Here is a 25,204-nt window from a genome sequence, read left to right on the forward strand (position 1 = left end):
AAATATAGTTTGAATCTCAGAAGTGATGGTGGGCTTCTTGTTGTACCTTGCAAGCCTTGAAGATTCCCGAGCCGACTTCTCAAAGATATCATTAATGAAATTGATGAGGTATCAATATGATAGCACTAATAAGGAATTTTGTATGCCTTCAAACCTGACCAAACATCAATATTTGCTTTTATTGTGGTATTAACATTCACCCTATTTTCAATAAAACACTAAAAAGATTTGCAAATGGTGTATCTATCATTTTTTCCTTATGCACTTCCGTTATATCACTCTAATCAAATCCATAATATCAATCATTGACTTTAAATTTGGACCTATAATTCAAACAACTCTTTTCACCAAATTTTCTTTACCTTTCTCCTCTATCTTTTCTTTGCCTTTCGTTTTGGGTTTTGCTTGTTGAGGTAGTTGCATCTTTAGTTTGTTTCGAAGGCTCGGTTTAGATTTAGCGGCCTTCCCTTGTCAAGCGTAACACGAAAAGAAAACTAATGAATTAGTAGCTTGTTGCAACCAATTACACTGCGGCATGAATGTTTCAGTGTGCTTTTTACTACAACATGGATGTTTTCAATGGAAAACATGCCTCAAAACTCAAACAAACATCACCAATTTAAACCTCAAACAACACTCATGTTGCATTCGACCCAAAATACTCATGTTAAAGTGGGATTTGACCTTTGCAACATCCATGTTGCATTGGGATTTGATAGTGCAACATCCATATTGCAATGCAAAATGAAAATCTAAGTATATTTGATGCAACACTCATGTTTTTGAATACATTCAACACACTTTAACCAATTTTTCATAAAATGAAAATCCTAATATATCAAAATTGTGAAACTATCAATGAAATTTGGTATCTAACCTTTTTGCCATCTTGTTCTCTTTTTTTTTTTGTAGTAGATCTTGTGTTTGCTTGCACATTATCGTTTGAATCTTTTCTTTTTTCTTCATTAGGGTTCTTCATTTCGAAATTTGGGTTTAATTTGAGGAAATTAGGGTTTAATTTGGGGAACTTGGGTTTCAAAATTTGGGTTTAATTTGGGGAAGTAGGATTAGAGTTTCAAAATTTAGGTTTAATTTGGGGAATTAGAGTTTTGAAATTTGCATATGTTGTTGACTGCAACATGAATGTTGCATATTTGTCTAGTTTGATTTCTCTTTAAGGGACAATTGTGTAATATTGCCAACAAATGGACCGGATGGGCTTTTGATATAATTAGAAAAAGCTGTGTCTTTTTTCCGTAATTAAATTGAAACACTGGGCTTCAAGCCCATTCTCTGATATAATTAATATACCATTTGAAAATAAATAAATAAAATACAATATGATGCAAAAATGAGTGATATAGAAATTTGCTTACGTAAATATGTTTGTCATTATTTTCTACCAATTAGTGTCTGCAACCTGCTAAAAACATAAATTTGCAGAGGTACTGACTAGCAAAGTCGGTAAAATCTTTGGATGATGATACGAGAGGTATGGGGGTTGAATCTCGCCAGCATCAAAGAGTTACTGATCTGATCTCATTTAAAACAAGTTTGCCAAAAAAAAAACAAGAATTCACAATCTAATCAGTAAACCCTAATCTTATCACCCATAAGATTATGGGAAGACAAAATAAGTTATTGTTGTTATACCCTGCCACATGAAATACAAATTAAGCAGTTACAATCGGTTTTCATAATTAATCAAGAAGTGATATGGAATTAATCGACGATTTGATCAGTTTTATTGGATGTGTATATTCATTTGACACTTTCAAAATTTATAATAATATGATCATACCAAATATTTCTAAATAGTTATCCAAGACCATAGTTCGGAATTTCGGAATTCTCGGAATTCCGACAAATTGAAAAACCGGAATTCATTAAATTTCGACCCTTGTTGTATTCGGAATTTCGGATAATTCGAAATTTCGGATATTTCGACTCTATGTTGAATTCGTTTTTTTTTTGAAAAACCGAAATTCGCCCGAATTCGGAGTTCCGTCGAATCAATTAACTATGTCCAAGACACAACAAAAAATATCAAATTCTCACAATCACATCTAATCAACTCAATTTTGGAGTATTAAACACAATAATTATATGTATTAAATATTTAAAAGAATAAGAGGAGAGAGAAGAAATAATATATGTTAGAGAGATAATACATTAATATGTATATTTAACTTTCGTTAAGAATGAAAAAATAAATAAAACTCTTAGCTTTGTGTATTCATTAGATTAAACAGTTTAAGAATCCAATTTGTTAATTTATCGATGGAGAACCGATCTTTTTAGTAATTTTTTTTCTCGGTTTATTGAGAAATTGGTCAGCCTATTAATTAGTCAATTCAGTAATTAAATCGGGTCGGTGAGAAAATTTTACCAGGCGATATGCGATTAATTGGTCATCTCGGCCGATATTGACCTAAGCACGGTTGTTATTTGTATCATACAATATTACAATGATACAAATAACACCGTGCTTAGGTAAGCTAACTAACAACCCGAAGTACAGTATATGAGAATGAATATAGATCCTCCCTCCCATCTCTCTCTCTCTCTCTGCTTTTTTATAACTTTCCCTTTCTTTTTGAGCTCGATTCACAAACCCAATGTAGCCCAGTACTTCATACTAATTACAATATAAATCCACTCCCCTTCTAGTATTGACACATTTTGTTTGAGTTTATAGCATTTTGATCAAATGAGTGACAAAGGAGAAGGAGATGGGATCAAAAAGCAACAACTCTCAACTTCTCCAAAAGACCAACTTGATATTTCATCAAGTGATCAACAACCACTTAATCAACAAGTAAAGAGACCAAGATATGAGAGCACCCAATGGAAACTTCTTCCTACACAATCACCTCACCAGCAACAGCAGAGACACTCACAAATAGCTATTATGACAAGTAGTGAATCAACGCCATCACCAACAAACAACCCTCAACAAACTCACCCAACAACACACTCCTCTTCATCTCCAACACCCTCATCTCCTACTCACTCTCCCCTCCTATCTTCAGGTCAAGAAACTAACAAGTCTGAAAAAAGTCAGTCTCAGCTTAGAAGAGGGAAGTATGTAAGCCCAGTATGGAAACCCATTGAAATGCTTTGGTTAGCAAGAGCATGGAGAATTCAATTCCAAGGAGGTGATGGAGTTGCTGAAAATACTACTAGTACCAGTAGTGATAATGTTCTTGTTACCATGCCTTCAAAAGGTAAAACAAGAGCTGAAAAAGATAAACAAGTTGCTGAGTTTTTGAACTTACAAGGAGTTAATAGAGATGCTAAAACAGCTGGAACTAAGTGGGATAACATGTTGGGTGAGTTTAGAAAAGTTTATGAGTGGGAAAGAGGTAATGAAAGAGAACAACATGTTGGTAAGAGTTACTTTCGTCTTTCACCTTATGAAAGAAAAATGCATAGATTACCAGCTTCTTTTGATGAAGACGTTTATAATGAACTCTCCCAGTTCATGGGGTTTCGCTTAAGAACTTCTCAAACTGCTAGAGGATCACCTTCTACAGCACTTGCTGTAACAAAGTCATTGCCTGCACCACCACCTATCAAAGAAGATGCCACCTCATTTTCTGCAGGTAGTATGTGTGTAAGTCATTATGTGTAAGTTTATTTCTTCAAAACTATATATTTTGGTCTTTTCTAAGGTGGGTTGTGTTAATTTTCTTGTAGGTAGAGTTGGACAACTAGTCACTGAAGGTGGTAATGAAGGTTTTTTTCATGGAAGTAGAGGAAGTTTGTTTGGTGGTATTGAGTCTTCAGCAGAAGTTAATGTGTCTTTATCTAGAGATGCAGTTAGAAGAATAGGAAGAATAAGAATGACTTGGGAAGAATCATTAAGTTTGTGGGCTGAAGAAGGAGAGTATCAAAGAGGAAGATTGAAATTAGAAGGTTTAAGCTTTTTGAATGCAGATGAAGTCACTTTCTTAGATGATACAATGGCTGGTTGCACCATGGAAGCTTTTGAGGATGGACCACTTAAAGGTTTCTCTGTTGATAGGTTCACTTGTGGACAACAAGTTAAAGTTTTTGGTAGAAGAAAGCCTGCTTCAACTTCGTCTGGTATTATCTTCTCTTCACTTCTCTTAATTCAAACTTAAACTAATGTCTGAAACACCAAATTTAATAGGCTTGTTTTGTTGGCATTGAGTAATTTATGTTTTGTTGTTTTTGCCAACTGGTCATAAACAGGTTTCTCTGAAAGGATTCAGCTTCCATCAACTGAACCATCCATTAAGTGTAAGTACTGACGCAGTAACTCTAGAAACAAGTAACGATCACGTCCATTAATTGTGCCTCTCCTATAAATCCCATAATTTGATCGTTATAACAGTGAAGGCTGTTTAGTTTTACTTGTTTGGGGATTGTAACCAGTATGAACTTACCAAATCTGAGAAATTAAAGTCAGTGAAATAGTGAATAAGCAAACATTTTATGTTATGACTAATGATCTGCTTGTTAGGGAAGAAATTTATGATTTCGTTTTACTTGTATGTTACAAGGATAGTTTTGGTTCCATGATTGTATGTTCCATGATTGTATGTTACGCATGCAACTAAAATATATATGAAGTCACAAAATTTCGTAGATTACCAAGCAAGTCTAATAAATGAAGTGTAACATAAGAGTGTATGCTTTCTGATTTGCAATGGAGACATGCCAAAAATTGTGTTCACAATTTCTTTAACAAATACCTAGAATGCTCTAATAATGTGTAGTGCGTTTGAATTATATGGTCAATTGTCAATTTGTTATTATGTTGAATATTAGTTAGCTGCCTTAATTCTTCATATAGGTTTTGTGTAGGAACCAAGGATTATTATTATTAGTATTATTAATTTTGTCTATCCTGTGCATTTTTATTTGCACATCAATTAAGTTATTTAACTGGTTTTATTACGGTGCAGCAATTCCTCCATGGGAGTACCAAGACCCGACCGAGCACTATATGGGATGTTTAAGGGTTTCGCTAACAGCATTACCAAGCTTAATTGAGTTGTCATGGCACATACAAGAACCACCGCCAGAAGAACTTCGATTTCCTTTGCGTAGAGACGTTTACCGAGACTTACCTGCAGGTAAAGAGTTGTTCTTTACAACTTCAGCAGAACTGTTAGACTGTAGAGCTATTGTACTCGACGTATTAGGTCCTATTGTTCGTTCCAATCCAAGCATATCCATCTCAACTGCATCAAGTAGAGACTCGTTTATTGGCCTTTGGGACGATTGTATCAATCGGGTTGTTTCCAAATTTTGCTCCCAAGAAATGGCACTTGTTCGGAAGTCATCTCATCCATCTTCACCTTCAGCAACAGAAACAGTACTATTGCAGGATCAATGGCCGAACGTTACGGGTTTTGTGAGAAACTTCTGTTTATGGAGAGGCGAAGAAACTGATCAAACAAGAGAAGGTAATTTAGAGCCTTCTGCATCAATAGTAGAAAAGATTTTATGGACATACATGGACCTTCCTTACGTCCTTGGCTACTATGCCATTGGATACTCAATCACCTTCTGTGCATTAAGCCGTTCACAAGACCGGGTTGTCCGAACTGATCTTTATTCAGTAGATCTCTCGACGCCAACAGAAAGACTAAAAGCTCTAGTACCATGTTGGAGAATTGCAAGTATATTACCTCTACTTGCCGAACGTCTCTCAACTAACAACAAAAACAACAATCTAGCCCCTTATAGTGATTTTGAAGTATTAGACTTCGGAGGTGGCAACAAAATGGAATACACACCGAATCTGAGAAAGCGTATTTTTTCAAGTAGAAGAAAATGGACAGCGGTGAAAGAGATCTATGATTTCCTAGATGATCGAATCCCACATGTGGATTACATATTTGAAGCATTTGAAAAGGAGTCTTGTATGCTATTCAAACCAAGAGGTATTCAATCAAAACCAACAAGTTTGGAACAACTTGTGGAATCATTGAAATTTGTGACAAAGGCGTTAGTAGCTTTACATGATCTTTCATTCATGCATAGAGACCTAGGATGGGATAAAGTGATGAAGAGATGTGATAGAGGGAATGAATGGTTCGTTACTGGATTTGATGAAGCAGTGAGTGCACCCCAGATATATGCACATGGAGAGATGGTTGGGTCAAGACATGCACCAGAAATGGGGAGAGGGTTGCATGGAGTGAAAGTGGATGTGTGGGGTGTGGGACAGTTGGTGAAGACTTGTGGATTGGTTGGGGTGCCCAAATTGTTGAGGGAGTTGCAAAATAAGTGTCTTGATCAGAACCCAGAGCAGAGACCAACAGCTGCTGACTGCTATCATCATTTGTTACAGCTTCAATCATCTGTTTCTGCTGCTACTTCTTCTGGGGGTTATTAAGGGTTGCATATTGATTTGATTCAACATTTGAAATGACTCATTATAGAGTCTAGGAAAATGGGAAGCAAAAGATTGCATTGGATTTTCGTTGATCATCTCATTTGTTCTCTTTAACAATTTTTTAGGTTGTCTCAAAATTGACGCTGTGAAGTATGAATTGCTTGATGTACCATACTACCATGCAGCCTAATTAACTGGGACTGAAGTTCAAAGAGTTTACAAATTACATTATGTTCGTACTTACTATTTTTTTGGCTGCAAATTCAAGTTGTACTTAATCGTTTTATATACCTAGTAATAGTACAAAATATCAGTAATCGTTTTATTTCTATTTATTTGAAATATAATAGTAAATATTAAATAAAATTGTTATCTAAATAAAATATCTATAAATATCGCAATATATCCTAAAATATCGTTGATATTTGCAGTTGTATATATTTTTAAACTTATCAAGATATTTATATATTTTTTGCTAAAATCTCGATATTTATCGCAATATTTTGTACTATGTTCCTAGTATGAGTAGAATAGAAACTCATACTAGCTACTACGCATAACTACGCAAATTCTTTTGAATAATGCCTAACTTTACTGCTTGCTTGTTTCGTGCCATTTGAAGTTTTGAACTATTATGATATTCAAACGATTGTGTGATGATTTATGGTTGTGTTATTCACATTTTTCGCCTACAAAATGCCTTTTATTGCTAGTTTGTACTTCGTAGAGCAACTAACCTAGAGTGAATCTTCACATGTTTTTTTTTTTTGATGATAAGAGTCGTCATAGCTTAGTACTTTTACTCATAGTACAAAATATTGTGATATATTGCGATAAATATCGATATTTCAACAAAAAATACATAAATATCGCAATAAGTTTAGATATATATACAACTGTAAATATCGATGATATTTATGGTATTTTTGATATTTTATGATATATTGTGATATTTGGCGATATTTTGTTTAGATAACAATTTTATTTAATATTTACTATTATATTTCAAATAAATATAAATGATATATCGTTATATATCAATAAATATCAATGATATTTGTTGATATTTTAGATATATCAACGATATTTGCATATTAAACAATGTAAAATATCCCTAAAGAGGGGATATATCCACAATACATATCAAGAAATTGAGTATCGATAAACACCCATATCCTGATATTTTGTACTATGCTTCTACTTATATCAATCAATCAACATATATCAATATATCAATATCTATATCAATAAATCTATCTATCTATCTATATCAATATATTAATATTAAAGTTCCCCCAAGGGGTATTTTTCTAGCTCTCTTAAAATTCCACATCAACAATTCCTATTAAAATGATAATTTCTCTCCTATTGAAAAGAGAAATTCTAGCACTTCTAATTAAAATGAAGATCATTTTCATAATATAATGGGAATTCCTCACCTATTGAAAAAGAAAAATCTAGCACTTTTAATTAAAACATAATCTTTTTTCTATTAAAAATGGGAATCACACTTCTAAATTAAAACGGAATCCCTCCCCCAATTAGAAAACGGGTTAAAACAATTTGTTGAAATTAAAATTTGTTAGAAAATTAAAATGGGATAGCAACAAATATAGGAATCACGATTTGTTAGAAAAATTTTATGTGTATAGTTATGATTGTTGAACAAGCTTTTAAAAGAGTCGGTGCATATGCACGGGTGTACTTTCTAGTTAATATTAAAGCTCCCACAAGTGGTATTTTTTTAACTCTCTTAAAATTCCATGTTATCAACTCATATTAAAACATGAATTTCTCTCATATTGAAAATAAAATTTCTAGAACTTCTAATTAAAACGGGAATTATTCTCTTATTATAATGGGAATTCCTCTTTTATTGAAAAAGAAAAATATAGCACTTCAAATTAAAACAGGAATCATTCTCCTATTAAAAACGGGAATCACACTTCTAAATTAAAACGGAACTCCTCCTCTAATTAAAAAATGGGTTTTTAAAAATTAATTAAAATAATTTGTTGATAAATTAAAACGGACAGAAAGGGTATTTTTCTAGCTCTCTTAAAATTCAACGTCATCAAGTCCTATTAAAACGTGAATTTCTCTTTTATTGAAAAGAAAAATTATAGCACTTATAATTAAAACGGAAATTATTATTCTATTATAATGAGAATTTCTCTCATATTGAAAAAGAAAAATCTAACATTTCTAATTAAAACAGAAATATTTTTAATTTTAATTAAAACAGAAATCATTTTAATTTTAAGGGGTTTTTTACTTAACCCCCCACAAATAGACCCTTCTTTTGAGATAACCCCCCATTTTGAGAATCATTACTGATTGCCCCCCATTTCAGAGTTAATTTTCTATATTGACAATTTTGCCGTTATGTCAAATTTGTAAAAACCCTCCATTTGTAACATACGTCTTTGGAAAATTCGACAATTCAAAAAAAAAATTAAAAAAAAAAATCTGAAAACTCAAAAAATCCATAAAATTGAAAAATAAAATGAAAAAAATAACAAAAACTCAAAAACAAATTAAAAAATATTCGATAAAAGGAAAATTAAAAAAAAATCTGAAATTTTCCAAAAATTGAAAAAAAAAAAAATCAATAAAATAACATCGAAAAAATGCGTAAAAATTTGAAAAAAAATATAAAACAACTCAAAATATAGGAAAACAAATGAATTTTATTATTTTTTCAAAAAATTTGAGTTGTTTTATTATTTTTTTCAAATTTTTATACATTATTTCAAATTTTTTTCAATTTTTTTCCCGATTTGTTATTTCAATTTTTGGAAATTTTCGGATTTTTTTTTGAATTTTGCTTTTATCGAATATTTTTTAATTTATTTCAAGTTTTTGTTATTTTTTTCATATATCGAGTTTTTTTTCAATTTTCCGAATTTTTTGAGTTTTAGATTTTTTTTTTTTTTGAATTTTTCAAAGACGTATGTTAAAAATGGGGGGGGGGGGTTTACAAATTTGACATAAGGACAAAATTGTCAATATAAAAAATTAACTCTGGAATGGGGGGCAATCATTAATGATTCTCAAAATGGGAGGGTTATCTCAAAAGAGGGGTCTATTCGTGGGGGTCTAAGTAAAAAAATCCCTAATTTTAATTAAAACGGAAATTCTTTTTCTATTATAATAGGAATTCTTTCTCTATTAAAAAAGGAAAATCTAGCATTTATAATTAAAACATAAATCTTTCTCCTATTAAAAACGGGAATCACAGTTCTAAATTAAAACAAGATCTCTTATCCAATTAAAAAACATGTTTTTAAAAGTTAATTAAAACAATTTGTTGAGAAATTAAAACAATTTTTAAAGACTTGATTAAAATAATTTGTTACAAAATTATAACGGGTTAGCAACGAAAACAAGAATTACAATTTGTTATGACTGTTGAGCAAGTTTTTAAAAGAAAGGTGGTGGCTATTTCAGACCCATATTTTTCAGGTCTAAAAATGAAATTGGATATTTGGACCGAACTACGACCCAACATACATAATGGGCTCATACCCTGTATTAAGGCCCAGTCCAAACTCTTACTTCAAAGTTCAAACCAACAAAAAAAAAAATTGTACCGCTCCATTTACACACCACATACAGTTGGAAAAAACCGTTGTGAATTTGTGATGATTAGAAAAACAATTTCCAACCGTCCCCAATGGTTAACTTCATGAAAATGGGAATCACACTTCTAAATTAAGTCAACTATTAACACGGGATCCCTCCTCCAATTAAAAAATTAATTTTTAAAAATTAATTAAAACAATTTGTTGAGAAATTAAAACGGGTTTTAAAGACTTAATTAAAACAATTTGTTAGAAAATTAAAACGGATTAACAACGAAAACATGAATCACAATTTGTTAGAAAATTTATATATGTATAGTTATGATTGTTGAGCAAGTTTTTAAAAGAGTCGCTGCGTATGCATGGGTGTACTTTCTAGTTAACATTAAAGCTCCCACAAGGGGTATTTTTCTATCTCTCTTAAAATTCCACATTATAAACTCCGATCCTATTAAAACAAGATCTCCTCTCATATTGAAAAAATAAATTCTAGCACTTCTAATTAAAACGGGAATCATTATCCTATTATAATGAGAATTCATCTTCTATTAAAAAAGAGAAATCTAACGCTTCTAATTAAAACGAGAATCCTTCTCCTATTAAAAACGGGAATCACACTTCTAAATAAAAATGGGATCCCTCCCCCAATTAAAAAATGGGGTTTTAAACTTAATTAAAATAATTTGTTGAGAAATTAAAACGGGTTAGCAACGAAAACAGGAATCACGATTTGTTAAAAAAATTCTATATGTATAGTTATGATTGTTAAGCAAGTTTTTAAAAGAGTTGGTGCGTATGCACTGAGTCTACTTTCTAGTCTATATATTAATATTGAAGCTCCCACAAGGGGTATTTTTCTAGCTCTATTAAAATTCCACGTCATCAACTCCTATTAAAATGGGAATTCCTCTCCTATTGAAAAGGAAATTTCTAGCATTTCTAATTTAAACGGGAATCATTCTCCTATTATAATGGAAATTCCTCCCCTATTGAAAAAATAATAAAAAAATCTAGCACATCTAATTAAAATGGGAATCCTTCTCTTATTCAAAAAAGGAATCAAACTTCTAAATTAAAACGGGATCCCTCCCCAAGTTTTTAAAACTTAATTAAGACAATTTGTTGAAAAATTAAAAAGGGTTAGAGGGAAAACAAGAATCACGATTTGTTAGAAAATTTATATATGTATAGTTGTTCTGATTGTTGAGTAAGTGTTTAAAACAATCGATACGTCTGCACGGGTCTACTTTCTAGCATTAATGTTAAAGCTCTCACAAGGGGTATTTTTCTAGCTCTCTTAAAATTTCACGTCATCAACTCCTATTAAAATGGGAATTCTTCTCCTATTGAAAAGAGAAATTCTACTCCTCTTATAATGAGAATTTATCACCTATTGAAAAAAAAAATTAGCACTTCTAATTAAAATGAGAATTCTTCTCCTATTACCAATGAGAATCACACTTCTAACTTAAAACGGGATCCCCCCCCCCCCCCCCTCCCCAAAAATTAAATATTGGATTTTTAAAATTTAATTAAAACAATTTGTTAGGAAATTAAAATGGATTAGCGACGAAAACATGAATCACAATTTGTTAGAAATTTTTTATATGTACAGTTATGATTGTTGAGCAAATTTTTAAAAGAGTCGGTGCGTATGTATGGGTCTATTTTATAGTCTTAATATTAAAGCTCCCACAAAGGGTATTTTTCGAGCTCTACTAAAATTCTACATCATCTTCTCCTATTAAAACGGGAATTCTTTCCCATTTAGAAAATGAAATTGTAGCATTTATAATTAAAATGAGAATTCTTCTCTTATTAAAAATAGGAATCACACTTCTAACTTAAATCGGGATCCCTCCCCCAAGTAAAAAATGGGTTTTCAAAATTTAATTAAAACAATTTGTCAAGCAATTAAAATGGATTAACGACGAAAACAGAAATCACGATTTGTTAGAAAATTTCTATATGTATCGTTATATAGAGTTTTCTGTGCTGATCATTTTGACAGGTCATATGTTTCAATCAGAGTTAGGAGACGAAAAATGTCGCCGTTTGAACTTTCTCCTGATTCTCGGACATCATTTTGACAGGTCATATGCTTCAATCAGAGTTAGGAGACGAAAGATGTCGCCGTTTGAACTTTCTCCTGATTCTCGGACTGTTTTAGGTAAGTTTAACCAAGTCTTGACCCGAAAATGACTCCTTTAGCTGGCTTAGGGGCTTATGTTTGTTCTTTTGACTTGTTTTATAGCTCTTCCCATAGTGGGGCCCATTCCTGTGCTGGGATCCGTAGATTTTACCAGTAAGACTCGAAAGTCAATTTTTTTGCAAAATCTGGCATTAGATAAAGCATGTTGCACTGAGTATCTGTGATTTTTCTGAGCATTGAACCGTGCATTGTTGTTGTTGTTTTTTCTTTGAAAAACCATAGTTTTACAAAAAAATCCAGGAGCATCATGTTTTTGTCTCGAACAATATCACCGCATCGATGGGTTTTAGTACCAAACGATCTCACCACATCATTGGGCTTTAGTTCCAACTAGGGGTGATAAAAGGGTCGGGCCGGGCTAGCCCGCCCCTCAAACCATAAAAGCCCTCATGATTGAGGGCCGGGTCAGCCCTCCCCTATTTGATATTGAGGGCCGGGTCGAGTAAGGTCAAGCATGAAAACTCAAGCCCTTAACCTGCCCCTCGACCCTCATTTTTGAGGGCCAAATGAGGGCCGGGTCGGGCCCGATCTAATTATACTTCACTAGTTTACTATTTTTTTGTAATTTTTTTGTGATTTTTTTTTTGGTAATTGATTTAATAATATGTATATAAGTATACAAAACTAATTATTATATCTTTAGAAAAAAAAAAAATAGATAGAGATGGTGGAAGAGATGATATTCTTAAAATACATCTACATTTTGCATACTTAACTATGTTGTTAGGTTGGATTTGTTTTATGTATGACTTACATACATATCATTAAATCAACTACAAAAGTGCATATATTATATTATGTTATAATTTATCCCCTATTGAAAACTAATTTAATAATTTTTTTATACAATTTAGATAATTATAATATAATACATAAATATAATGTAAAATAACAAGAAAATGTGGTTTTCTTTTAGAGTTTACACAAATATATAGTATAATACATAAATTATCACCCCTATTTTGGGTTTACACAAAATAATCATAGTTCACTTTTCTTTTTATATTTGATCTCTTTTACTCAAATTACAAAATACCCCATATGATATGTGGTAAACTACTATTATTAAACATCATTTGTAGTGAAAATATTTAGTTTAAATAGAGATAATTGTGGTACCCTACATATATAATGTAAAAAATATATATATATATCTTATCGGAAAAAAAAAATATTGAGGGCTAAGTGAGGGCTTGGAAGGGCCAAATGCGGGCCGGGCCTATGCTCCAGAACCTAGACCCTAGCCCGCCCCTAATAAGCATGAGGGCCGGGCCAGCCCGCCCCTCAAATCTGTGAGGGCCAACTTTTGAAGGTTTTGACGCGTATTTTTGAGGGCCGGGTTGAGGGCCTGAGGGCCAAATTATCACCCCTAGTTCCAACCGATGTGACATAATATTAAAACTCCCACAAAAAGTATTTTTTGAGCTCTATTAAAATTCTACATCATTTTCTCCTATTAAAACGGGAATTCTTTCTCATTTAGAAAAGGAAATTATAGCATTTCTAATTAAAACGAGAATTTTTCTCTTATTAAAGCGGATATTTCTCCATAATCAAAAGAGAAAATTTAGCATATCTAATTAAAATGGGAATCATTCTCCTAATAAAATGGTAATCACACTTCTAAATTTAGTCGACTATTAAAACGGGATTCCTCTCCTAATTAAAAAATGGGTTTTTAAAATTTAATTAAAACAATTTGTTAGGAAATTAAAACGGGTTTTAAAAACTTAATACAATTTGTTATGACTTTAAAATGGGTTAGCGACTAAAATGGGAATCACAATTTGTTAGAAAAGTTCTATATGTATAATATGTATAGTTATGATTGTTGAACAAGTTTTTCAAAAGAACTAGTGTGTATGCATAGGCCTACTTTCTACTATATAAGTATATAGGTAATTCATTCAATATTGACAAATTGACAAATAATAGGCTCGGAATTTCAGTTATCGCATATCATTAAACATTCAAAGATTAAGCTTCTACTTTGTGTGTGCATTCTGAAAAAAGTGTCACCAAATCACACAGTTTCAAACTCAATTTCACAAATCCAAACAAAAATGGAATATACATTCTCTAACAAGAACAGGTTAATTCAGGAATGATTGTTAATCGAAAAAAATAATAATAATTCAGGAATACCAAATGGTGGCTTTTCATAATAAAATTATCTACTGACTATTAGAGCATCTCTAGGTGGTAGTATCACCTCCCAAATTCTTCAAATTTGCGTCTAAAACTTGGAATTTTGTGGAAATCTAACTCTAGGTGGAAGCAAATTCAGTCGCATCACCTGTCTAGCCGCATCCTTGTTAGCAAATTTGGGATTTCGGATGCGGATGCGGAGCAACAGTGGTAATGTCGCGCACCATTGTAAATGTCGCTCCAATTTTTTTTTTTTTACTTTGACTAGCACTCCGCACCATTACTAATGTCGTGCGCTATTGCCAATGTCGCGTGCTCCAATAAGAAAAAAAACGGGCAAAAAACGACCATAATTCTACATCCATATATCTATCACTCATTTCTTTATTCATTTTACATACACTCAACCCAAACATTTTATCAAACAACTCAACCATTTCATATCAATCCTCAACAAACAACACACACACACATTGCCAAAAATTTAATCATAAAGTGTGTGAGCTTTTCCCCTTTCAATCTTCATCTTCATCTTCATTGTCATCTTTTTCTTCATCTTCTCCGGCGGAAAACTCAAAGATAGTCTTGATGAAGAATTTGTTAACACCATTCCCTTTATGAAGCACGATTTGGCTATACTTGCACAAACACAAATACATGCTCCGAAGGCACCACATGATGGTTCAAAGAAGAGTCGAAAAGTGAAACATAGAAACTATGCTTTGCCTTTGGAAATCTTGAAGGCAAACTACTTTGTCGATCATCCTGTTTTTTTGAAAGAGGATTTCAAACGGCATTTTTGTATGAAAAAATCTTTGTTCCTTCACATCTTCAACGATATTCAGACTCATTTTAAGTACTTTCAACCTAAATTTAACAATGTTGGTAAACATGGTATAGATCCTCTGCTTAAGGTGGCTGGAGCTTTGCGTATTATTGGTTATGGTACGGTGGCTGATCAAATTGACGATCAATTAAACATTTCCGAGCAAACAGGAAACCAGACGTTGAGGCATTTCTGTGATGCAATTATCAAATTGTACGATTCAGTCTACTTGTGAAGGCCAAATATTGCAAATACAGAATACTTGCTTGCACATTCTGCCAAATGTGGATGGCCGGGTATGTTAGGAAGCATTGATTGCATGCATTGGAAATGATATAATTGTCCAACTAGATGGCAAGGTGCTTATAGTGGTCATTCTAGAAAATCATCTATTATTCTCGAAGTTGTTGCAACCGAAAACCTATGGCTATGTCATTCTTTTTTTGGGATGTCAGGGTCACACAATGACATCAACGTGTTGGACAACTCACCAGTATTTGAGCACATGATCAGTGGTACTTCTCCACCTATTTATTTTGATGTATATCAGCATAGCTATAATATGGGTTATTATTTAGCTGATGGTATCTATCCTGACTATGCGGCATTTATACAAATAATTTCAAAACCTAATGCTCTAAAGACGAAGTGGTTCACAACGATACAAGAAGCTGCAAGGAAAGATATTGAAAGAGCTTTTGGGGTTTTGCAATCTAAATTTGGGATTTTGGCAAAAACTTGCAAATTATGGCATGTGGAGACAATGAGTACTGTTAAGAGAGCATGTATCATATTGCATAATATGATAATCATAGCTAAGAATAAAAAATATGAAATGAGGAAGTACATTCCTGATCTAGAAGGGCAACCACAAATCCTACCTATTCGGGAACACTATATTGAGGGGACTGTATGAGTTCAATCAAAGACTATACATGATAGACTTAAAAACGACCTTGTCGAGCATCTATGGAGCATTAGGGGTGACCGACATTGATTGTTGTAATTTAATTTAATTTCGTATATGCATGCTTATTCTTAATCATCAATAAACAATGTTAATAAATTTATATATATATATATATATATATATATACATGGGTTGGCTACGTCGACATACAGAAATGGCATACGAAATTGACATACGCAATCCAAAAGCAGACTTGCACATTGCTCTATGGGCTAATTTTTGGTAAATATTATCTCCTTACCATGGATAGTATCTCCACAAAAAATCAGCTCAATCGGATGTGTTTAGTCTTGTCAAAAGAGTGTTAAAATTCTGGACTACCAGATAAATTTCTAATTTGAACTCAATTTTTAGTAGGGTTAGATATGCTCATAGGAGCTGATTTTTTGTGGAGATCACATCCCCATAAAATCAGCTTTTAGTTCATTATGTAGGTAGATAGGATTGTGTATGTCAATTCCGTATGTCATTTATGTATGTCGACGTAGCCAACCATATAATTTAAACTAACATATATTTATATAAAATAAAAGTTTATTCAAATAAAAAAAACATGTTACGTTACATAGTCATAGAAAATAAAATAATTAACCACTCTTAAACTTTTCCATTACAACACCCAACTACTCACATTTTCCACACACTAAACACTTCAATATATCAAAACATTTTCCTTCAAGGTTCGCGAACTTTTTCAGCTCTCTAACACCATCACAACCATTTGGGCATGATATATATATGTGCATAGGGGCAATACATATACCAATGATCATCCTCGCCACAACACGTGTATATTAACAAACTGTCTCTATATATATATTCCATACCAGGACATATACCATTTGGACATTTCAAAAATCTGACTTCTTCACCATCTTCGTTGAAACTTCTATGTATGAGCATATAACCTTGGTAATGTGGTGTTTTAGGACACCTTGTATTCAGATACTTGCATGATAACACAAGGTGTTTTCTTGAGGTGCAAATTTGGTACCTCTCTTGATCGAGTGTATCAAAATAACATGATTTTTTGAGTTGATTTGCCAACGTCGGTATGTTGGCTAGTTTTTTGCATTGATCAAGAAAAAGTTATGGTAAAATAAAATGGTTGTGGAGATATTTTTGGAGTGTTGGGTGAGAATGAAACAATTTGTGAAATTTTCGAATTTATACTGGTAATGTCGCGCGACAATAGTACTGGAGCTATGATAGGGATCGGGTCGGGTTCGGGTCGGATATGGCTATATCCGAATCAGAATAGTTTCATAATATTCGAACCCGAACCCGAATATATCCAAAATTTAATATTCGAACCCGACCCGACCCAAACCCAATCGGATAACACTAAATTTTTTTTAAAAAAAAACTCAAAAAATATATCAAAACCGAATCCGACAGACCCGAATAAGTAAACGGATATAAAAATCGATCCGAACCCGAAGTATTCAATTTCGGGTCGAATTTGGGTCAAACCCGACCCGATTCCCTACCCTAATTGGAGCACGACATTACTAATAGCGAGCGTGGTAGACCCTATATTAAAATTTGCATCTGGTCCACCTAGAATTGGTCAAAATTTGCGTTCAATTTCTTCAAATTTTGCTTTCAAATTTAAAGGTGGTACTACCACCGCCTAGAAATGGGCTGTTAGGTCGTTGAATAGTATTTGTTTATGGGTCCTTTGTTTAAATATTCATAAACAATTTGACTAGTATCTTAATTTGGCTAAATCTATGGTGCGTGAGATATATGATGCGCTATTATATCTCGGCCACTTATACCAAAGGGTGCGTGTGTATTTAATGGCAAAGTACCATACGACCTGCGCATTGAAGACATGCTCTATTAATTTATTTATTTAAAAAGAAAAACGTAAAAAGAAAAGAACTGTAAGACACTAAGACGCACAACAACAAAACAACAAAGCTAGCAATTAAGAGTATTTAAAAAAAGGAGTCAAAGGTTAAAATTGGCGTAACCTGTGGATCATCAGATAGGGGTTGTTTTCTTGTAAGTTTTGCAGTATTTGAGCAGACAAGATTTTCACCTTTCACTGCGAGAGTCAGTAAAGATGTCTACATCAAAGTTTGCAGTAAATATTAGTACAAAAATAAAGACAACTTTGAGTTTCATAGTAACCACGAGTCGCTTTATGTTTTGTCCTTACATGTCCCTTAAATTTCACAAACCGTTAAACATGATGGGAGTGAGAAAGAAAGGAAAAAGCAAATGGCATCTAGGTCGAAGAAAGAACAAACTAGTCTCTATTTCCAAAGCCCTAGAAATTTGTAGGACGGCGAACTTCTTACAAAGACAGGCACCTTCTTCTCTGCCAGCTGGTGTGGTTGAGACTTGACAGGGTGAGAGAGACGTGAGGCATCAATACTTTTGTACCTCTCGTGATTCCACTCTGTTCTGCATCAAAATTTGTAGTCAACCCTGCTCTCAAACTTGCTCAGGATGACATCTGGGCTTTAATTTGGGTTAGGCTGAATGTGTTGGGTTGGGCTTTTATGGGTATGGACTGAATCTGGGTATTAATATTAGCTTGGGAGTCTCCACACAAAGCTGAAGGCCCAACATATGATATCGTACTGATTTTTTTATATGTATCATGATATAGCAACGATATTTTCTGGGGAAATTTGTCCAAACCCTACACTTTTGTCATAATTTTTGAATAAACCCTCCACATTTGTAAACATTCACAATTTTCCTCCCATTCCGTCTGACTTCCATTCAAATTCTGTTGGTATTTCACCTAATACCAAAATTATCCCTTAAGAGACATATACTTGACCAGTTTCCAAAAGGGGTGATAATTTGGCCCTCAGGCCCTCAACCCGCCCCTCAAAAATGGTATTTTGGCCTTCCAAGCCCCTCACTTGGCGCCAATTATTTTTTTTTTCGATAAGATATATTTTATTTTTTACATTATATGTAAGGTACCACAATTATCCCTATTTGAACTAAATACCAAAATTAGTAAAAGAGTTCAAATAATTATGATTATTTTTGTGTAAACCCAAAATATAATTATGTATTATACTATATATTTGTGTAAACCCTAAAAGAAAACCATATTTTCTTGTTATTTTACATTATATTTATGTATTATACTATAATTATCTAAAATAAAAAATTTTAAAAGTTTTCAAGGGGATAAATTATAACATAATATAATATATGCACTTTTGTAATTGATTTAATGATATGTATATAAGTCATACATAAAGTAAATCCAACCTAACAACATAGTTAAGTATTAAAAATGTAGATATTTTAAGAATATCATCTCTTCCACCATCTCTATCTATTTTTTTTTAAAGATATAAGAATTAGTTTTGTATACTTATATACATATCATTATCATTAAAAAAAAAAAAAAAAAAAAAAAAAAAAAAAAAAAATAGTAAAATAGTGAAGTATAATTCGACCGGCCCTCAAAAATGAGGGCCGAGGGGTTAAGGGCTTGAGTTTTCATGCTTGACCCTTTTTCGACCCGGCCCTCAATACTTCCATGGGCCCGCCCTTTTATCACCCCCTAGTTGGTGACCCTAAGATGGGTTTAAAATTACGAATTAGCCACGTGGTAAGTCCCTTGTCTTTTTTCCTCTCGACTTCTATCGATTTTTTTCCCCATTTTTTGAGACGAGTTGTGAGGATGTCGATTCCGTTTATCAAAAAACGATTTGGAAACCATACCAACAGAATCCGATTTGTCTATTATCGAATTTCTTACACTAAAAATAAACAACTTCTTTCAAATTTGTTTCCTCTCACTTGAATTTGGTTGATGGGACATCTATTTTCTCAAAATATAGAAACATTCTTTTGAGTTTCAATGAGATTTTAAGTGATTGGTTAGTAAAATATGGTAATATATGTTGATTGGTTAGTAAGAATGTATTATTTATTGAGTTTCAATGGTTTAGAGGTTATTGAAAGATTAGATGTAAAAGAGGTGGTGGTGTCTTGATTGGTTTTAGGTGATCAATAATTTAATCGCCGGAATTTAAAGAGATTTATGTTTATGTTCGTGATAATGAATTGGAGAAGAAAGATGGCGTTGCTAAAGTGCATCTAGGATGGACAATAATGGTATGACCATTAGTTTGTGGGTACATACTTTTTATATTTACGACCCCCCACATTTGTCACCAGTTTATAATTTAAAATCCCCCACATTTGTAAACATTATGATTTCTTCAAGGATAATTTAAAAAAAAACAACAAAAGAAATCTTCAAGGGTAATTTAGTTAATGTACATCACTAAGGGGTATTTTTGGTATTAGGTTAAATACCAACGGAACTTGCCCGGGGGGAAAATCGTGATGTTTACAAATGTGGGAGGTTTATTCAAAAGTGGGGGGTTTGGACAAATTCTCCTATTTCCTGCTATATTTTGTCATGTCTTCTTAGGGGTGTCTCTTTTTATCGAAAACCCAATTTTTCCGAATTCCAATCCGATATTTTTCCAAATTTGGCAATGATATTTATATTCCGATATCCAATTTTTTCGAAAAATAATTGGATAGGAATTGGATGTGTTTTCAAAATCCGATCCGATCCGATTTCCGATTAATTTCTAAATTTTTAATATATAACGGTCTATTTAATATAATTAATAAATTAAAAGTGTAGATAGTTTACAAACCAAATAAAACCCAAGAGAAGTAGAATATTGTCTCTATTACAATTCCAAGAAATCAATATTGTCATTCTAGTACGTGTCTCAATTTCTCTAATCTTCCTATTTACTAAATTAGTACATTAACATGAAGAAAAAACTTGCTGAATGAACATGTTAAAAACTTGTTTACTGAATTAATATATTTCAAAATGATTTCAAAATGAATGTATTAGCTGGATAAAAAAATGGTTATCTTAAAGAGAATCCAATTATATAATTCAAATTTCCGATTTACTTTCTATATTTTGCGGATTTTGAAATTTTTGAAAATTTTTTATTTTTCAAACTTTTCAAATTCAAAAAAAAAATTGTCATCTTAAAAATAATTGGATTGGATTTGAAAAGATATTGCCATCCAAAAAAATTGATTTTTTTTACAAAACTTTTATCCGATCCGAAATCACCCTATGTCTCCTACTCTCCTGATCTCCAATCCATCAATCGAAAGGCCCGGAACCCACGGATTGATATTGTGCACTTGTGCGGCCCAAACCAAATGTTTGTTTAAGTTGAAAACAAAGAAATATTTTTGCATTCCTCAAAATAAAGTGACAGTAGCGCGCGCGCACACACCGTTAATTCGTTGATAGATTTCAAGTTATTTAATCAGAAAATTTGGACAAAGTAGAAGAGAATATAACTCAAATAACATTGTTACAATAATACAGAAAAGAATAATACACAAATGAGTACATGACCAGTCATCAAATTTATCATCTAATTTTTGAACCTGCCCATTCTCTTCTTGCTGCTGATTGAGCAGCGCGGTATCCTTCATAATCCGTATCAGTATCATCATCATCGTCTTCATATTCGTCTTCATCTTCCTCAACAAAATTTTTAATTAGCATTACCTCCTTTTTCCTCCGAACTCCACCCCTGAGCCAATCAACCACCTCACTCATACTGGGCCTATTATCCGGATTACCATCAGTGCACCTAATTGCTATCTGTATCGAATTTTTTACCTGTGCTATATCATATTTACCTTTCATTCTTGGATCAGCAATGCGATCAAAACTTCCTTTTTCAACTAGTGGACTAGCCCATTGGACAATATCGCGTTTGACACCACCAGGGAGCTTCTCAATTGGTTTCCTTGCACTGATAATCTCAATAAGTAGTATACCAAAACTATAAACATCACAACTTTCTGATACTTTTCCCCACATAGCATATTCTGGAGCTAAATAACCCAAGGTTCCTTTAACCCTTGTAGTTAAGTGACTTACTCCATCTGGTATCAACTTTGCAAATCCAAAGTCTGCTACCTTCGCTTGGAAATCTGAATCTAGAAGTACATTGCTTGCCTTGATATCTCTATGTATAATGTGTGGATTGGCCTCATGGTGCAAATACCTGCCAAACAAGTTACCAAACATAATTTTAATCATATATAATTAAGAATCGCTAATATAAAAGATATTTTAGATGCCATCCGAACAGAACAAACTACATAGGTTGTAATTACGAAAAATAGATGAAAGCAATAATCATGGAGGTATGAGAACTTCATAGAAATAATCATAATTCTTTTTCTTTTTTTTTTCCTCTTTTTTTCTCTCCTATGCTGGTATACGGTAAACACATATACGTCCCGTTTGCCTAATCAAACTTTAGTGTCCAAGAAGTTCTAATGTGCAAATCATACCAAATAGGACAGTATGAGCATTTAGTTTTTTTTTTTTAAAAAGATCATCATGCAAAAGTATATAAGAACATAATGAAATTTCTAATTATGTGGAAAACGATTATAACTTGGGCATTCATTAGACCACTGAAAAAATTGAAGTGTCATATAAGTTTTTGTAGGAATATAAAACTTTTCTTGGGCAGGATGATCTCCAGGAGACAAGATGAACAAGTCTAAAACTCAAAAGCTAATCACTGCGACATGTCCTATATAAGCAAGGTGCATGGAGTTTTATATTTTTTAAAAAGATAATCTGGCTCCATCATTTACTGGGGTTTCCCCATGATACTAAGTCAACTGTGCTGCTTATAGTCTACCACAAAAAATTAAAGATGAAAATATGTCAGCTTACGCTAATCCCTCTGCAGATCCTATGGCAATGCTCATTCTTCGAGGCCAATCCAACAAAACATCATCTGCAAGCCGTCCGTGGAGATGAGTAATTAGGCTATGATTAGGCATGTAATCATAGACTATAAGTCTTTCATCTCCGCCGGCATAAAATCCTCTAAGACCCAATAGATTCTTGTGTCTGACCCTACCAAGTATCTCTACTTCAACGGCAAATTCCATTTCAGCCTTGGCTGACATTGCTTTTAACCGTTTCACAGCTATCTGCAAGAAGAGAAGAAAAAATATCTTAAATATCAACAGGATTAATTAATCTCTACTACAAAAAGATGTAGGCAATGAAGAAAAGTACCTCAATGCCTTTACTTGATCGGCCCCAATAAACGCTCCCAAATCCACCCTCACCGATCTTATTATCATCGTGGAAACTGTTTGTTGCATTAAGAAGCTCTTTAAGTGAATAAATCTCCCATGGGTAGTTCTTGGTCTTGCTTTCTCTATAATAATTACAAGTTGGTGGACATTAGTTTCAACACATCAAATTTAAGTTAATAAATGATTGTATTGATCCATGTAAAAGGTACCTGATGTTTGGTTCTTCATCATCTTGAGCACAGCAACAAAAACATCTGAAGACCATTTTCCTCATGTTGTATCACCAATGGGAGAGCTGCAGGCATGAAGAGTAACAAAACGAGTTGATGAAAGAAGTTGAGGGTTGAGATTATTCCAAGAGAAATAGCAGAACAAGTCTTGGGGTTAAGACAAATGACAGCCGTAGGAGTCAAGGAATGGAATGCAAATGGTATGAACAAGGAGATATTAGCCAGAAGAAAAGGCCTTGTACTATGTAGTTTAATGTTTGTTCCCTAGTGTTATTACCCTTTCATTGGAAATGTAAAGTATTATCTTAACATTAATCATGAAGAGATTCTACTTTCTACTTAGATGGTTAGTTGAGTTAATTAATCAAGAGGATTTGTAAGATAGTAATGCAGCTCATTGTCATTGGCGATCAGTAACAACTAACAAGTATAAAATCTCTTAATTATTTATCGTTATACATCTCCCCATCACAACGCACAACCAACACATATGTTATATATGTGAATATCAAAGTCCTTCATTCTACTATAGTTCAGTACTCCCCCCTCCCCCAGTCACACACACACACACACCAAGGGCTTAGGACGAATTTGTTATCCATGCCATGACCGTACCAAAATCTCCAGTAGAAATTCTAAATAGTGTATTCCTTATCTTAAATGGTAACGGTCACTATGGTTTATTGTTCTGGGTTCAACTTTGACGCGGTTTTGATAGGGTATTCTTACCTATAATTTAAACAAAATAAGACTAAAAAGAATTCTTTTATAAAAATCCATGATGTAAGCAGCCTACAAATAAGGGTCAAATTCATCAATGCCGTCCAACTGGTTCCTCAGAACTTTTCAATTTTTTTTTTGAAAGAAATTATATGATGGATCTATACTGCATAATCTCTTATACTGATTTCTTATGTCATTGATTTAGTCTGTTAGGAATTTATATGATCTTACCTGCTAATATTCAACATACAGCCTAATTATACTCTTGAGTAGGCCGCTAAGAATATTTAGTATTCAACCTGCTCAGTTGATCATTTCATTCCAACTTCCATTGCTCGTTCTTCTTTGCCTCTTATTCCTATAAAGAAAATATGCTACAAATACCACGTATGCAACTTGTAAAAATCTATTCCTATATAATGAAAATGAACCGTATATATATATTAACTGGATTACATAATTTTTTTTAAAAAAAAAAAAAAAAGATACGATGCTACTATACTTTGCAAAGTGGGTTAATATAACAAGGGGGAAAACAACAAAGTATATAAATCGGATTTAGTAAAGAAGAAGAACAACAGATGGACAAGTGCATGCGTACCTCAAAATTAGGCCACAACTTTAGGGAAACCGCTGTGGGCATTTTGTTAAAGCTCTGGTTGTTGACTGAAAGATTGTTTCCCCAACTAAAAGCTACTAAAGAATGTGGAACTTATTATGTTCCCTAAATTCCATCTAATTGACGTCAGCATGTCTACCCGGTATCATACAACAACAGAACCCTTCCAGCTCTAAAACAGAGCTGTTGTCAGTGTTCAAAGACCCAAATATCTCCTCTTCAGCAGGTAATGTTCAACTACAAATTAGCATCCCTCTTACATGAATTAGCAAGTCCAATGGGGCGTTATATAGGGCTGTTAAATGTCATGTAACACCCCCAAACACTAAAATGTAAATCCAAATAAGGGTCTTAAATTTGGTTGGTGTGATAAACCTAGCCAAATTAGTAGCCTTGTCTAGCAGCT

General features: G+C 33.0%; 3 protein-coding genes across 4 annotated transcripts; 2 read left to right on the plus strand and 1 right to left on the minus strand.

Annotated features, from left to right (window-relative positions):
- The first annotated feature begins 2,710 nt into the window (after positions 1-2,710).
- LOC147513855 (Protein kinase superfamily protein) lies at positions 2,711-6,373 on the plus strand. Its single transcript, XM_086598970.1, has 4 exons — positions 2,711-3,608; positions 3,706-4,089; positions 4,219-4,266; positions 4,935-6,373. Exons 1-4 carry the CDS (start codon positions 2,711-2,713, stop codon positions 6,371-6,373), a joined length of 2,769 nt encoding a protein of 922 aa, XP_086455096.1.
- Positions 6,374-14,934: 8,561 nt separating this feature from the next.
- LOC147513856 (uncharacterized) lies at positions 14,935-15,378 on the plus strand. The gene has a single exon (XM_086598971.1). It carries the CDS (start codon positions 14,935-14,937, stop codon positions 15,376-15,378), a length of 444 nt encoding a protein of 147 aa, XP_086455097.1.
- Positions 15,379-21,421: 6,043 nt separating this feature from the next.
- LOC147513857 (PTI1-like tyrosine-protein kinase At3g15890) lies at positions 21,422-25,060 on the minus strand. Of its 2 annotated transcripts, XM_086597167.1 has the most exons (5): positions 24,781-25,060; positions 23,436-23,521; positions 23,204-23,348; positions 22,853-23,115; positions 21,422-22,166 (listed from the first exon to the last, which is right to left on the minus strand). In XM_086597167.1, exons 2-5 carry the CDS (start codon positions 23,498-23,500, stop codon positions 21,521-21,523), a joined length of 1,119 nt encoding a protein of 372 aa, XP_086453293.1. In that variant the 5' UTR covers positions 23,501-23,521; positions 24,781-25,060; the 3' UTR covers positions 21,422-21,520. The 2 variants fall into 2 exon arrangements, with proteins under 2 accessions (XP_086453293.1, XP_086453292.1); XM_086597166.1 differs by lacking the exon at positions 24,781-25,060 and having other exon boundaries at positions 23,436-23,923.
- Between the last annotated feature and the right edge of the window lie 144 nt (positions 25,061-25,204).

Source organism: Coptis chinensis, chromosome 3 (assembly GCF_015680905.1).
Source record: "Coptis chinensis isolate HL-2020 chromosome 3, ASM1568090v1, whole genome shotgun sequence".
In the NCBI taxonomy this organism is placed as follows: domain Eukaryota; kingdom Viridiplantae; phylum Streptophyta; class Magnoliopsida; order Ranunculales; family Ranunculaceae; genus Coptis; species Coptis chinensis.

What these genes read in the sequence shown, in the direction of transcription:
- LOC147513857 (XM_086597167.1), bottom strand. Translation starts at nt 23,500, where the DNA reads ATGAGGAAAATGGTCTTCAGATGTTTTTGTTGCTGTGCTCAAGATGAT. An exon ending in GATCAAGTAAAGGCATTGAG is followed by an intron (nt 23,116 to 23,203) that starts GTACTTTTCTTC and finishes CTCTTCTTGCAG; the next exon opens with ATAGCTGTGAAACGGTTAAA. An exon ending in GGATCTGCAGAGGGATTAGC is followed by an intron (nt 22,167 to 22,852) that starts GTAAGCTGACAT and finishes CTTGTTTGGCAG; the next exon opens with GTATTTGCACCATGAGGCCA.
- LOC147513856 (XM_086598971.1), top strand. Translation starts at nt 14,935, where the DNA reads ATGAAGCACGATTTGGCTATACTTGCACAAACACAAATACATGCTCCG.
- LOC147513855 (XM_086598970.1), top strand. Translation starts at nt 2,711, where the DNA reads ATGAGTGACAAAGGAGAAGGAGATGGGATCAAAAAGCAACAACTCTCA. An exon ending in CACCTCATTTTCTGCAGGTA is followed by an intron (nt 3,609 to 3,705) that starts GTATGTGTGTAA and finishes TTGTAGGTAGAG; the next exon opens with TTGGACAACTAGTCACTGAA. An exon ending in AACTGAACCATCCATTAAGT is followed by an intron (nt 4,267 to 4,934) that starts GTAAGTACTGAC and finishes ATTACGGTGCAG; the next exon opens with CAATTCCTCCATGGGAGTAC.